This window comes from Bubalus kerabau, chromosome 15 (assembly GCF_029407905.1).
Source record: "Bubalus kerabau isolate K-KA32 ecotype Philippines breed swamp buffalo chromosome 15, PCC_UOA_SB_1v2, whole genome shotgun sequence".
Lineage (NCBI taxonomy): Eukaryota > Metazoa > Chordata > Mammalia > Artiodactyla > Bovidae > Bubalus > Bubalus kerabau.
In genome coordinates, this window is record NC_073638.1 from 41,368,660 (window position 1) to 41,385,168 (window position 16,509).

A 16,509-nucleotide genomic window follows, 5' to 3' on the forward strand; every position below is an offset into this window, starting at 1 on the left:
TACTGGAAAAACCATAGCTTTGACTATATAGACATTTGTCAGCAAAGTGATAACTTTACTCAGACTATATTCTTCCATTTCTTTTACTTACACAAAGACTACAGCTTTTTTTCTTTAGTATTTTTTAAGGATTTAGTCCCTTAATTGTCAATGGCCTTTGATAACAGCCCCCATCGGTGCTGATCTCCTGTTTTGCAGACCAAACAGGGACGGTTATGGGGCCAAGGCACACATGGGGAAATGCCTGAGTTGAGTTCCCAGGTAATGCCTTCACCAGGCAGTCTCCAGAACTGTGGTTAGGGAGGTTCCAGGGAAAGCCGTACCATGGTGGTGGCTGCATCTCTGTGTTTGCATCTCACACAGGACTCAGGAATCGACATCGGGGACATCACTGCAAGGAAGGCTCTGAGGAAACAGCTGCAGTGCAAGACCTTCCGGTGGTACCTGGTCAGCGTGTACCCAGAAATGAGGATGTACTCAGACATCATTGCCTACGGGGTGGTAAGGAGCCCACCCTTGGGGTTTCATCCAGACACATCTGCCCGAATGGGACCTGTGGTAGACCTGTGGACAAGAGGCTGGTTTCTGGAACTTCATGTGAAGCAGCCTATATGTTCATAACCCAGACCTCTCCATTCTCTTGAGAGAGGTGCTTAGTCTCTCCTTACAATCCTAAGCAATTCAGCTCTGGCCCCAAACATGAATATGCTACTTAATAAAGCAAAAACATGCAGTTAGGTTAACATTGCAAGACAACCCCAACTGTTTCCCAAGCATGGGTGCCTGAGATTCTACCGACCAGCCTGCATGCCTCCCTTACCCAAGGTGCTACGTCTTCCACTCACGCAGAGCCTCCTAGAAAGCAGATTTGGGAAACATATCCTTCCAGAGTTCATTGGATTTTCAGCGATGTTTTAGTACCACTTATTGATTGGTGGTTCCCCCAGCAGAGGCAGCAAGACAGAGAGGCAGAGCAGCGGGTTTGGATCCACATGGACCTGGTTCCAATCTTGACCCAGCCACTTCCTGGGCAAGCATCTTAATGTCTATGGGTCTTAGTTTCTTCATATGTTAAGTGGGGTAAAATAATGCTCTCCTCGTGGGTAGAAGAAAGTCTCCGATATAGAAATGTACTTTGTGTCTGAGGTTAAAATACTTTGAAGATGATAAACTCTCCCCGTGCTTCCAATATCCCGAGGACATTACAACTCTTAAGGTATTTTAAATACCTGATTGATTTTTGGATATCTGTTCTGGTTTTTGCTGAGTGAACACATGAAGATTCTCTATGACAGTTAAGCCCTCAAAATTACCCTCATAACTATCCCCTGGGGTTACTAGGCTCACTCCCTGCCCCTGGTGTGTCACAGATGGGGAAAGAAAGAAGTACAGTGACTGCCAATGTTCACACAGGCCGTCAACCTGAGTGAAACTGAGTCTAGCACGTCAGCTTCTGATATCACTCCCTCTCCTCCCTTTGGAGTGTCCCCTCAGGCCTTTTAGATATTCCAGGATGAAAACTTGAAGGAAGAATTCTTCCTCTGATGGCCTGTGGCCAGAACTGAGTTCAAGGCCTGCCTCAGCAGGAACTTAATGGGCACAGCCTCAGCCTAGAGAGGAAGAATTCTGCTGAAGGGCCGGCTTCAGTGTTCCCACGGGCCTGCCAACGCTCACATCCTAGGATTTTAAAGGAGACAGAGCCAGGGTCCCAGGAACTGCCCCTTTCTACCCCCCCCCAACCCCCCACCGCAGGGCCTCTGTTGTCCCCGGAGGCCTGACTATCGGAGGGGGTCGTGCCTTCCCATGAGAGTCCCCGTGTTGTGGCTGACATGTCCTGAGAGAACCGCCCAGTAGCCTCTTGTGTCTCCCCTTCTCAGGCTGGTATAATTCAGATGTCAGGAAACTCATCAGCTGGCGCTGCTCAGCTGTTACCTGAGGCCCCAGGGCCCGCCTTCGCAGTGGAAGCACACTGGACTGCGAGGTGCCCATCCGCCCCATCCAGCCCCCCAGAACCGTCCTGAGGACACGGCTGATACGCTGTCCCCAGCACGTTATGTGTGCTGCCTGGTTACTCTTGGACCAAAACAGGACAGACTTGCTGCTGCGGCTCCGGAGAAAGCTGTTGGCCCAGGCCTCTGAGAGCCAAGGCAAGCTTCTGGATTCATGGTCTCACCAAGCTATTAGCTGTAGCTAAAAGTATTCGCCAAACTCAGCCAGAGAGGCATAACAGTGGAGGTGCTTGCACGCAGCCATTGCGATCCTGGGTCTGGGCCCAAGACATTCTGGTCGTGTAAGCGAAAGAGTCGCATCTTAGGAGCACAGATAGCACGTTTACCATGTAGACCCCTCACCCAGATCACACCCAGAAACCTTTGATTGGTCAAATAGTAAGTGGCATATCCATGTTGTGATCTAGATCTGGCTGAGTCCACAGTGGGGGCTGTTTTCACTCTGTCATGCTGAAAACCCCTCCTCCCACCACCCCAGAGGGCTGAGCTCTGTCAGCCATTCCTGGGACTGGCGGACGTCTATGACCCTGCGCGTGTGCATTTGCCGGCTACTGTTCAGGGCTCAGCTGGAGCCCCTCTCTCCTGCCTCCTCCATGGGCTGCGCTCTTACATGAGCAGAGACACTTGCTTGTCCAGGAGCATAATGAACTCAATGAGGGCTGTAAGCTGACGATGGTTGAGGCAGAATGCAGTACAAGAGCAAGACAATTTGTGGAGCTGAATCTTTCTTCCTGGTGATTACTTTTATTCTGAAGTGGAGAGACCAGATGTCTTCTCAGTGAAGGGATTTTTTTCCCCTTCCAACTCATGCCTAAACTTCATTGCTCAGGTCAAATAACCTCCCGGAACTCTCAGGCCACTGTCAAGTCTGTATAACCCAGACCATTAATCTAGTAAAAGGTCTCATTGATGCCTCTGGCAGGCAGAAGGATCATGGGCCTTGCAGTGTGGGCATGGGCCTCCTCCAGGATTACTGAGCTTCAGGCCTGGGAGACAGCATGGTTTTGAATAATCCCAGCTCTGGTGCTGACAGGAGAGATGGAGTAGCATCCAGAAACAGACATGCCTGCTTCTGAAAGTTAGCTTTGCTACTTAATCACTGTGTAACCCTGGCAGTTTGTAAAACCTTAAAGGTTAGTCATATCACTTCATGGGACATTTTTCACAGCCTTGGGATTGTCACCATTTGATGATGGAAAGAGCTTGGGCTTTGGAGACAGACTCCAGCTCTGCCATTTTTCCAACTATGAGGCCATTCATTCATTACTCATTTTCTTCATTCGTTCATCCCATATGTACTTACTGTCTAATATGTGCCAGGGCTGTCCTGTGTCACAGGCAGTGAGAAAGCCTGAGACCTAGTCTGGTGACTGATAGAGGAGCCAGGCAAGTAGAGAAGTGACAAGAATACAGTGTGTAAGTGCTGCGCTCAGAGAAATGGAGGTATGGTGGCCTCACACCCAGATGTGGGTCAGGAAAGGCTTCCAGAGTGACAGAGAGGCTAAGAACCACGGGAGGAGGAGGGCTTAGTCAGGGGAAAGAGAAGGCCAAAGCAGAGGGCCCATGCAGTGGGAACAGCATTACAGACCGAGAGGTGAGGCAGAGCTGCTTGCTACAACATAACTTCCTGCACCCTTAAGAGAGTTAATATTACCAATCTGGCTGAGTAATTTTGAGGATTAGGTGGGATAAAGCATGGAAGCCCTTCACCTGGAACCTGGCACATAGATGCAGTCATAAACACTAACTTCCCTGAATGGCTTTCAGGAGAGTTATAGCAGTAATAACAGCACCTAACAATTATCGCACTTTTGCTATTTGTCAGGCCCTGTACTAAGCACTTGCAGAGATTATTTCAGTTAATCCACAGACGTATGAGGTTGGCAATATAATTGTCCGTATTTGAGAGACAGAAGGAAACAGACAAGGAGTTATGTTGCTTTGCCCAAGACCAAACAACTGGAGCCAGGATTTCATCTCAGCTTCTCTCCCAACTTCCTCAACAGAAAATCTGCTTAATGGGGGATGGATGACACAGAATCAAAGAGGACTTTATCAAAAGTCACCACCCACCCTCATTCAGAGGCCAGCTTTGGGGGCCCACAGGAGAGCCATGTCTGACACCAGGGCTTTCTGGAACTTTATGCAGGTCTCACTAATGGATCACAGCTTCAGATGTGACAGACAACCCTCTGTGGGCCATGGGAGGAGTCTGGGGTATATTTGCATATACTCCTCCCACACAGGTCAGTCAGGTAGTTGGTTTATGATAGAGGATTTTGTGCTGCATGGATGCTTCTGGGGCCCTGCCTAGGGAGCTGACACATGTTCATATTTCTTCAGAACCTCTAAACTCCAAGTTTGAGATTGAGCTGCTATCACCCAGTAAGGGAAAGGGAGCTCAAAAGAAAAGAATTTGACTCTGTTCTTTGTCCCCTGTCAAGAACAGGATGTTCATAGATCAAGTGTGGGCCTCCAGTTATCTGTTGGGCTTCACACTCCTTAATTGGGTTCACTGCACTCCTACCGCATCCATGAAGACTACAAAAACTTAGCCGCTGTCTGCCTCTGGCCCTCCCCAGATAGATGACCCACCTGTGGCCCATTGCCCTGGTCTCCCCTGGATCCCCATCTCCAGCCTCCAGTTGTAAATAAAATGCTTTGATCACTAAGAAGAGCTATGTAAGCTGGCTTCAGTTTAGGTGGGTAAAGATACCATAAGCTGTCTTACAGGCCCAGGAACTGAAGTACAGCTGGACCCAGGCACTCATGCTGGGAAGCCACAAAAACCACAGTGGGGGCAGGATCATCTCTTGTCTCTAAATCCATCTGCCTCCTGCTTCATCCCCACTTCATCACAGCTGGATTTCTCTGCTTGCACAAGCCCAACAGATCTCCATGCCCGATCTAAATGGCCCCACAATCTGAGAGGCCAGCACCCACTGAGCACAGTGTTTGGTCTCTCATCAGGATTCCTAGGGCAGAATAAGAGGATGATGAGATTGTCACATTCCAGAAAGAGAAGGATGGGGAGAGAGGAGGAAAGAAAGAGAATTGTCCATTCATTCTAAACTAAGAGTTAGTGCCTGCCCTGGTCTCCTCAGCATGTAAGCAGGCCCACATGAACAACAAGCTGCCCTTTCCAAGGGCTGAGAGTGGGCTAAGCCAGAAGGGGACGTTGACTATCAGCTTTCCTACCTAGATGTGCTAAGATATTGGTTCATAGGACTTTTGTACTGTTGATTGGCATGTGTTTGTAGGTGAGGATAAGAGACACCTCTCCCCTCTCCTATTCCCTCTCTGGTCCCCTTCTCTCTTATTCACCCACCAGACCTTCCTTCCACTCTAGGGAAACTTCATCAGCTGGGTCCCCACTGGGGCATGGCCAGTCACCGCTGGATCTGGAGGAGACAGAGAAGGCCTGATCCCAGGGGACATCCCAGGCCCCCAAACAGCTGACATGTTCCTCACCTCCCCCAACCCTCAAGCACAAAGTCTTCTATCCAGGGACTTCTGTTGGCCATTATGCCACCCTTGTGCAAAAGGAGAGGATGAGAAGTGTAGTACCACCTTGTGTGTGTGCGTGTATGTCATATTTTTACCTAGACCCTCTCAGCTCCCAAAATCCAGCTTGCTGTTTAACAGCGTCCAAGGTCTTGTCCTTCAGAGGAGGCTGCTCTGCCTTCAGCACCTTTAATGCAAGGCCAACACTGTTGGTTTCTTGGTATTAGTTGGTACTTGTTGATTTCTATAGTATTCAGGGTTGACTGAAAGCAGAGTTGACTATGGAAGCGGAGCCTGTCTCAGTGGAATGCTTGTTTCTCCTGATTTAACGCTTTTATTTCTCTGTTTCTTGTGTGTGACTGCCTCTCCTCTGGTGTTCAGTTGCAGAACTCCCTGAAGAGTGATTTGTGTCTTGATCAGGGTCCAGAGACAGAAAATGTTCCTATTGTGTACATCTGCCACGGGATGACACCCCAGGTGAGTGTTCTGAGATCCCCGTGCTGGGTGTGTGCATGTGTGTGTCTGGTGGGAAAAGAGAAGCTCAACTCTGTCATGGCTACTCTGGGCCCATGGACCTTGGGGGCTTTTCATTAGAAAGTATCCTCATGAGAAAAAAAGAGAGTCATACTTATATGTCTGGAAGGAGTCTAAAGGAGCAGAGGCTGGGATGCCAGGATCCCCTAGGGTGGGCACAAGGAAGGTGATACATCTCTAAAGAGAGACACCTGCCTCTGCTGGGGAGACTGTCACAGGTTACAGTCTTGGCTCTGGCAGCCATGCCTTTCCCTGGCTGGAGGGAGCCCTAAGTCTCCCCTAGACTCCCTGCCATCTCAGAATCTCTTCAGAGTGCCTCAGGTTCTGCCCTTTGGTCCATCGTAGCTGGGACCAAAATTTATAGCCATGAGATCCTTTCTAGGTCTTCTGACCTTCTAGCAGAGAATGAAGGGAAGCTACCAGAAAAGTAAGTTATCCCCCTAAAATTCTCCATTCATAGCCTAGGCTTCAGATATCCAAAGAGGACATTGAGACACTGGCAAGAAAAATGATTTATTCAACAAAGTACAATGGACAATCAATGACCAAGGACACCATGGACTGACCCATTATGACTTGGCATTTTCAGAGTTTACTTATCTTACCTTCAGAAGTATGAAAAGATTTTTAAAAGATACTTTAGTATAGAGGATACATGTGTTTGTGCAGTTGAAGTTAAGTGTTTTAAAGAGCTGTTACCTGCCTAAACAGAAGGTTATACAACTGAAGGATACCATGATGTGTCCCTAGTGTACTATCCCAAGACTTTCCAGAAATTGCCCACTGTGATCTCTACCCCCTGGTCCTTTTTGTGGGCCGAGCTGCTGTGACATCATTGATTGGTCAGTCACAGTCAGCAGATCACATTATCCTCACACCACACAGCATATCAACTCATTCTCCATTATTAGAATGGTATAACATTTTTAATGAGTGACTACTTTTATGCAAACTTTTTGTTGGCATATAACATATATGCAGAAAATAGACAAATTATAAGTGTACAGAGTAATGAACTTTCAGAGCAAACACACCTGTGGAACAGCACCCAAGTCAAAAAAAAAAAAAAAAAAAACCACAGTTTTGCTTTGAGCCTTATGTAAATAGTTTCATAGGGTATATGCTTTCACATTTTGGAATCTTTCCTTTATCATTATTTCTGTAAAGTGTGTCCATGCAGTTATATATAGTTGTAATTTGCTCATTTTTTTCCTACCATGTCATATTCCATTTTATGAACATGCCGTATTTACTGTATGTTCTACTGTTGACGGACAGTTGGGCTACTGCCAGGTTGGGAATATTACAAATACTACTGCTATGGACATTCTTGTCCATGTCTTTTGGTGTGCGTATGTACTCATTTCTTCTGGATTTAAACCCAGAAGTCGAATCACTGAGTCATAGTGTTGACGTATGATCACTTTTAGTAGACACTGCCTCTATTAGTCTGCTAGGGCTGCTATAACAAAATGCCAGAAACCAGATAGCTTAAACAATAGAAATGTATTTGCTCACAGTTCTAAGGTTGAAAGTCCAAGATCAAAGTGCCAGCTGAGCTGGTCTCTCTTTTTCTAGCTTGCAGATAGTCACCTTCTCACCGTGTCCTTGTGTGGCAAGGGGGAAAGAATGAGCAAGCTCTCTGGAGTCTCTTTCTTAAAAGGACACTAATCCTATTGCATCAGAGCTCTGCCCTCATGACCTCGTTTAACCTTAATGTGAAGGTCTGGGAAATTCTCAGCCTATCCACATTACAAAAAATGAGAAAGGTTGATTTGGAGAGAATACCAAAAGTGCTACTGAGCAATCATTTGATTAAGAGATAAAGGGTGGGGGCTCTTGGACTTAATCAACCATCTCACAGCAGAAGGCATCAATAGAGAAGGGGTTATACCAGCAGGGACACTACCAGTTTGAAGTAAAGGTAAATCAGGGAAAGACAAAGGAACGCTATTGGACTTCTTGGATTCTGTAAGATGGGACCATAAAGCTATTCAATTGTTAACATGTACTGTTCCACAAGAAAAGGGACAAAGCATACTGAAGGTGATTTAGAGATCATCAGGGCACAAGTCCTTACTCCTACCACTGGCTCCAGGGTAAGGCTGTTCACTCAAAGGATGGGCCTGCCACTCTGGTTTCAGTGGGCCAGGATGACCCTGCCCCAAGCCAGTGGGGTGGGACCAATGCAGTAAGCAGCTTGGACACTAAGCAACTTGGACAGTAAGCAGGGCCACTCCAGAGAGCCAAAGGGGCAGGCGCCCGCAGAGCAGTGAGGGGTGTGCTGCCACCCCAGTGGGCCTGCAGGGCAGAGTATCCAGACAAAGGTGACTTTTCCTGAGCCTTAAGATCCAGTGCAATTTTGCCTTTCTGGGTTTTGGGCTTGCTTGTGACCCATCACTTCTTTCTTCCTTCCAGTTTCTCCCTTTTGGAATGTGATCACCTATCCTATGCCTGTCCCACCATCATGTTTTGAAAGTGCATAACTTGTCTGATTTCACAGGTTCTTAGCTAGAGAGAAATTCTGCCTCAGAACGAATCATACCTTGAGTCTCACACATATCTGATGTAGATGATATCTTGACTTTAGAGTCAATGCTGGAATGATTTAAGACGTTCAAGGCTGTTGGGATGAAGTGAATGTACATTGCATGAAAGAAGGAAATTAATTTGGGGAGCCAAGAGCAGAATGCTATAGACTGAAACTGTGTCACTCCAAAATTCACGTGTTGAAGTGCTATGCCTGTCTATATGCGGAGTAAGGAAGTAATCAGGTTAAATAAGGTCATAAAGTGCAACACTGATTTTATGGGGATAGCGTCCTTATAAGAAGAGCCATCAGAACACTCCGTCACTCTCTGCCATGTGAGGACACAGCAAGAAGGTGGCCATTTGCACCAGAAACTCTCACCAGAAACTGAACAGGCCAAAACCTTGATCTTAGACTTCCCAACTCCAAAACTGTGCAAAAAAAATAAACAAGGTCATAGGTAGTTCCATCTTCCTCTAAGCCACCCAGTCTGTGGCATTTTGTTACGGCAGCCAGAGCCATCTCATACACTGTCAAACAGTTTTCCTAAGTAGTTGTGTTCATTTTTACCCCACCAGCCATATATGAGAGCTGTAATTCTTGCCCATCCTTGACAGTATTCCGTATTATCTGTCTTTCTAAACTTCAAGATATTGTGGTGGTTGTATAGTGCTATCACGTTGTAGTTTTAATTTGCATTTCTCTGATTGTTAATACAGTCAGGCACCTGAGTTTCAGTTGTTCCTGAGTGTGGGCCAAGATGGCCAAGGTCGTAGTAGTTCCATCTTTGTGTAAATTCCCTCTCTGGGTTGTAATACGTATGATCCAAGACGCAATAGGTGAACTCACTTTTAACGAATCTAGGTGGAAACGTGTGGTGTCGATGCTCGTCTGCATCTCTGGCCACGTGTCAGACGTTTCCTCTGTGGGATGACAGGTGCCTGTTCAAGCCGAGTCTGCCAGCTGCAGGTGATTCAGCATGGGGCAGTCTTTGCTGTAAGGAGCATGGATTCTGGAGCCAGATTGCCTGAGTCCAAATGGCAGCTTTGAAACTTCCCAGTTGTGAACCTTTGGACAGGGTTTTAAATGTGGGCCTATTTCTTTCACCTGTAAAATATGGATTAATAATGGTGTATACCGTAAAGAACAATGTTGTAAGGATTTAATACATTTAAAATAATGCCTAGCATATAGTAAGGGCTTAATAAATGTTTAGCTATTACTATTGCTATGATGATATTATTATTATTACTGATCATTGAGCCTTGCTCAGTATAAATACCCTCCAGTTTCTAACCCCAGCTCACACTGGACTGACTTTCCTTGACCTCAGGTGTCATGTGCTATGGGCTCCAACCTTGGTCAGAGCTGACCCATAGGCTCTGAGATCATTTTGCTATAGTAGCAAAAATGCAGTGGGGTAGGGGTGAGGACAGTGAATGGGGCATCAGGAAGCCTGAGGCTTGGTCTTGGCACACATTTGCAATCATCCTAACCCTCTCTGGGTCTTATTTTGTTTTATTCTTTTACTGAGGTATGCTTTTACACTAAGGTATACACATCTTAATTGGAGAAGGAAATGGCAACCCACTCCAGTGTTCTTGCCTGGAGAATCCCAGGGACAGGGGAGCCTGGTGGTCTGCCATCTATGGGGTTGCACAGAGTCGGACACGACTGAAGCGACTGAGCAGCAGCAGCAGCATACACATCTTAAGTATACAGTTCCGTGAGTTTCCACATTCATAAACACTGTACAGGCACCACCTACATCAAACCCGTCATCCTAGTGGGCTTCCTCATTCTGCCTTTTGGGCAATACCTCCATCCAATGCTATGTGTTAGTCGCTTAGTCGTGTCCAAATCTTTGTGAACCCATGGACTGTACCCCTCCAGATTTCTCTGCCCATGGGATTCTCCAGGCAAGAATACTGGAGTGGGTTGCTACTTCCTTCTCCAGGGGATCTTCCCAATTCAGGGATTGAACCCAAGTCTCCCACATTGTGGGCAGATTCTTTACCATCTGAAACACCAGGGAAGTCCAGGGAATGACAATTTTCATCTCTAGTGCGATTGATTAGTTTTGTCTGGGTGTGTATTCTTATCTGCCAGTGAGGAAGTTGGACTGGCCATCTCCAGGCCCAGCTCTGCCAGCTCTGCCAATCTGCTTACCTTGAATTCTTTTGTTCTGAAATCCAGTTGCCTAGGATGTTGTGAGCTTGTGCTGTGCTTGCCAGGAATACTTGGAGCTGCCTTGCCTTGATGCTTTGTAAATCAGCTTTTTGTTGTGGAGCTTCAGCAGGCCTTAAAAACTTGGGTCCCCTCCCATCCCCCTCAGAACCTTCCTGTAACTGGTCTGTACATGAACACTGGGGCCCAGCTGCCCTCTCCTACCAGGCTTGAGGTACGCAGCTGTCAATACCCAGAGGTAAGGAGGCTTCAGACCAGCCTCAAATCACACACATTTCCAAGAACAGGGAGGTGTAGGGACTCTGCTGTGGCAGGAATTTGTTGAGTCTGGCCTTCCCAATGAGTTGGGAGAGCTGGGGAGAACTGGGTCATCCTGGAGATGGGCTGTGTATCCTTGGCAGGTGTTCATCCATCCATTAGGGTGGACTGCATCCATTAGGTGCAGGCCCTGGTCATAGCAAACACCCTCTTCCAACAACACAAGAGAAGACTCTACACATGGACATCACCAGATGGTCAATACTGAAATCAGATTGATTATATTCTTTGTAGCCAAAGATGGAGAAGTTCTATACAGTCAGCAAAAACAAGATCGGGAGATGACTGTGGCTCAGATCATGAACTCCTTATTGCCAAATTGAGACTTAAATTGAAGAAATTAGGGAAAACTACTAGACCATTCAGGTATGACCTAAATCAAATCCCTTACCATTATACAGTGGAAATGACAAATAGATTCAAGGGATTAGATCTGATAGACAGAGTGCCCGGAGAACTATGGATGGAGGTTCATGACATTGTATAGGAGGCAGTGATCAAGACCATCCCCACGAAAAAGAAATGCAAAAAGACAAAATGGTTGTCTGAGTAGGCCTTACAAAGAGCTGTGTAAAGAAGAGAAATGAAAGGCAAAAGAGAAAAAGGAAAGGTATACCCATTTGAATGCAGAGTTCCAAAGAATAGCAAGGAGAGATAAGAAAGCCTTCCTCAGTGATCAATGCAAAGAAATAGAGGAAAACAACAGAATGGGAAAGACTAGAGATCTCTTCAAGAAAATTAGAGATAAGGGAACATTTCATGCAAAGATGGGCACAGTAAAGGACAGAAACTTGTATGGACCTAACATAAGCACAAGATATTAAGAAGAGGTGACAAGAATACACAGAAGAACTGTACAAAAAAGGTCTTCATGACCCAGATAATCACAATGTTGTGATCACTCACCTAAAGCCAGACATCCTAGAATGAGAAGTCAAGGGGGCCTTAGGAAGCATCATTACGAACAAAGCTAGTGGAGGTGATGGAATTCCAGTTGAGCAATTTCAAATCCTAAAAGATAATGCTGTGAAAGTGCTGCACTTAATATGCCAGCAAATTTGGAAAACTCAGCAGTGGCCACGGGACTGGAAAAGGTCAGTTTTCATCCCAATCACAAAGAAAGGCAAAGCCAAAGAATGCTCAGGCTACCGCACAATTGCACTCATCTCACTTGCTAGCAAAGGAATGCTCAAAATTCTTCAAGCTAAGCTTTAACAGTACGTGAACTGTGAACTTCCAGATGTTCAAGCTGGGTTTAGAAAAGGCAGAGGAAAGAAAGTGAAGTCACTCAGTTGTGTCTGACTCTTTGCAACCCTGTGGACTGTAGCCTACCAGGCTCCTCCATCCATGAGATGCTCCAGGAAAGAATACTGGAGTGGGTTGCCATTTCCTTCTCTTGGGGATCTTCCCAACCCAGGGGTCAAACCCAGGTCTCCCGCATTGCAGGCAGATGCTTTATCCTCTGAGCCACCAAGGAAGCCCAACCAGAGATCAAATTGCCAACATCCATTGAATCATCGAAAAAGCAAGAGAGCTCCAGAAAAGCATTTACTTCTGCTTTATTGACTATGCCAAAGTCTTTGACTGTGTGGATCACAACAAACTGTGGAATATTCTTCAAGAGATGGGAATACCATACCACCTTACCTACCTCCAGAGAAATTTGTATGCAGGTCAAGAAGCAACAGTTAGAACTGGACATGGAACAACAGACTGGTTCCAAATTGGGAAAGGATTACGTCAAGGCTCTATATTGTCACCCTGCTTATTTAACTTGTATGCAGAGTACATCATGAAAATGCTGAACTGGATGAAGCACAAGCTGGAACCAAGATTGCAGGGAGAAACACCAATAACAGATATGCAGTGGTGTCATCAGATATGCACATGACACCACCCTTATGGCAGAAAGTAAAGAAGAACTGAAGAGCTTCTTGATTAAAGTGAAAGACGAGAGTGGAAAAATTGGCTTAAAACTCAACATTTTAAAAACTAAGATCATGGCATCTGATCCCATCACTTCATGGCAAATAGATGGGGAGACAATGGAAACAGTGACAGATTTTATTTTGGGGGGCTCCAAAATCACTGCAGATGGTGACTGTAGCCATGAAATTAAATGACACTTACTCCTTGGAAGAAAAGTTATAACCAACCTAGACAGCATATTAAAAAGCAGAAATATTACTTTGCCAACAAAGGTCTGTGTAGTCAAAGCTATGGTCTTTCCAGTAGTCATGTATGGATGTGAGAGTTGGACTATAAAGAAAACCGAGTGCCTAAAAATTGATGGTTTTGAACTGTGGTGTTGGAGAAGACGATTAAGAGTCCCTTGGACAGCAAGGAGATCAAACCAGTCCATCCTAAAGGAAATCAGTCCTGAATATTCATTGGAAGGACCGATGCTGAAGCTGAAACTCCAATACTTTGGCCTCCTGATGCAAAGAACTGACTCATTTGAAAAGATGCTGATGCTAGGAAAGATTGAAGGTGGAGGAGAAGGGGATGACAGAGGATGAGATGATTGGATGGCATCACCGACTAATCGACATGAGTTTGAATAGATTCCGGGAGTTGGTGATGGACGGAAACCTGTCGTGCTGCAGTCCACGGGGTCGCAAAGAGTTGAACATGACTAAGTGACTGAAGTGAACTGACTGAGGGGCAGGGGATAAGCAGATGGTGAGGAGGCAGGGCCTCTGGTTCTCAAGGCTTCGCAATGGCATCTACTAACCCTTAAGAAATTGATTGGCTCATGGAAGAGACAAGATGAGGAGGAGGATGACCTTAGTACAAGGTCAGGGTACATCTCAGAAGGGGACTGTGAACAGATACAGGCCTCTGGGATACTCCGAATCTCCTAGGCTTGGTCCAAATAAAATGCTCAACATGCATTTCTAGGAGCATTTCCCCTCTTACTAACAGTTCTCAGCAAATCTCTTGGTACCATGGCCACAGAGGTCAAGGAGAACCCAAGGAAGTTCACAGGCAGGACTGCCGTATGCATCGTGCAGGTTGTGCACTGCACAACTCCAGCAGAGGGGTGTGACATCTCACATTGTTATCTGGGGAACAGAGACCTACCCAAGGTGACAGTCTTGCTGGCCTCTGTTATGAAACCCCATATATTCCTTCCTGAGCATCACACTTGACAGGAAGCATAAAAATGTTAGAAGGCAAATGACGAGGTATATAGTGGTCAAGAACCAGACTACCTGGGTTCAGATCCCAGCCTTAGCACTTACTAACCCAGTTCCCTGTCAAAACTTCTCTGTGTCAATTTCACAACCTAAAAAGTAGAGATTATAGTAGTATCTACACTTTAGGGTTGTTTTAAGAATTAAATAAACATTAATTTTAAGAATCAAACAAACAATAAATTGATGCACACGAAACACTTAGACAACAGACCCGGTACACAGCCATTGCTTGCTAAATATTGGATAATTATTACCAGATTGGCAAAGACCATGTCCTTAAGAAAGGGAATTGTGTAGCCCGGAGAGGAACAGATTCAAGAGGGGTATGAAACTTCCAAAATTATAAGGACACAGAGTTTTTGAATATAATGGTGAAGGAGGAAGAGGGAAAGAAGGCAGGATCTCGGGCTGGCTAAGTTCATCCTGCTGACTTGAAGGTGAACTTCCCTTCCTTCTTTTCTTCATCCAAATTTCTAAGTTTTTCCATTTGGGGTTTTAAAAATACAGGTTCTCAGAAAGAACCGGTATCAACCATGTAATAATCAATCCCAAATCACACTAGCATTAACTAATCAATTTAAAAAAAAAAGGAAAACATGACTCTTAAATTAAAATGAACATGTAATAAAAACATATTTAGCTCATTAATAAGGGAAGCAGCAAGCAGGTACTGAAAGCATTTGAGGAACTCAATGTCTGTGGGCATTTTCTAAAGAAGAGTGTTAGAATAAGATTGTGAATTCGATCCAAAAGTAGTTAACGCCCTACACAGAAATAAAATCATAGCCTATGATGTGATCTTTTCAACCCAGACAGAAGTCTAGAAGTTAGTGTGTCTGAGTACTAATCAAAAGGTTAATAACAAAGTCAAACATGGGTATATTCTCTTGGAAAATTACATACTCTTGGGTGGGCTTGTTAGACAATGCTCCAGTATGATACTGAATGGATAGATCACCTCCCTTCCCTTTTGCCTTATTCCCAGGTTTTAGTATTTCTCTTAGCCTTTTCACAATGTTGGCTAAAGGTGGGGTGACTGTCCAGGCCATTAGTGACTCAGAAACCTTTGTGGATTCATAGCCTAAGCACATGGTCTTTCCCCCAATTATTTCCTAGGGCAGCTGTAAAAAGAAGCCCAAACTGGGTGGCTTAGAGAATGGAAATTTATCGTCTCACGGTTCTGAAGGCTAGAAGTGTGAGCCTGAGGTGTCGGCAGGGCCGTGCTCTCTCTGAAGGCACCTGGGAAGCACCTACTCCAGGCCTCTCTCCTCAGTTTCTGTAGTTTCTTGGCTTGTGGCAGTGAAATTCCCCATCACATGGTGTTCTCCTCGAGTGCTTGTCTGCGTCCACATTCCCCCGTTTTATGAGGATGCCAGTCATATTGGATTAGGGGCCCTCCCACTCCACTCTCATCCTAATTTATAATTATATCTGCAGCTAACTGTATTTCCAAATAAGGTCACATTCTCAGGTACTAGATGTTAAGACTTCAACATATGAATTTTTGAGGTACACAGTTCAACCCCCAGCATCCCTAAAAAGAAAGAATGTGACTGGTAACCTGACTTCCGTGCCTCAGATGAAAAGGGCCTCACATCACCTCACATTCAATTAACCAGAATTATCACATGGCCCTGCCTCAAACAAAGGACGTGGGAAGTCAGGGTTTTCTGGGTGCCCGGGAAGCCTTGTCTCTACCACACAAACTTAGGTATCTTCTAAATCAGTTCCTCCTCTGACAAATAAGAAAACAAGAAAATGGCATCTGGGAATGTGAACTTCCTGCCTGGGTCACACTATGAGTTACTGGCCCAGACAGGGCTGGGAAGGATGCCTGTATTTTGACTTCCATTTTCTCCTCCAGTTTTGTTCATTCATTCATCAGACACAGGCTGGGTTGTCTTTTAGGAAGTCCTCACATTTTGGGAAGTTTCATTTCCCTTGAAGAGCAAATGTGGTCTAGTAATAGGAGTGGTGCTATAGAACAGCTACTCCCTGTGGAGCCCAGTGGGTCTCAAAGACATCAGGGACCCACAGGCAGCTTGGGTGAGGCAGAGGGGCCATGTTCACATCTGGGTTCAGCCCTTTGAGAAGTTCTGTTTAAATGTTTGAAAAGTTCACTCTGTTAGCGTTGTGATATTCCTGGGTCTCAGAGAAGGCCCTGGGTAGGAGAAAGCCTAGTGTAACTAATCAAATTAGTGAAGTGAAGCTGCTGGGAAGCATGCTA

At 45.6% G+C, this 16,509-nt stretch overlaps 1 protein-coding gene across 1 annotated transcript in view; it reads left to right on the plus strand.

Annotated features, from left to right (window-relative positions):
* GALNT18 (polypeptide N-acetylgalactosaminyltransferase 18) overlaps positions 1-16,509 on the plus strand; it is a 352,886-nt gene that overhangs the window by 295,964 nt on the left and 40,413 nt on the right. The window contains exons 8-9 of the mRNA XM_055548627.1: positions 364-501; positions 5,895-5,990. Coding sequence (XP_055404602.1) covers positions 364-501; positions 5,895-5,990 — 234 coding nt within the window. The remainder of the gene's footprint in view (positions 1-363; positions 502-5,894; positions 5,991-16,509) is intronic.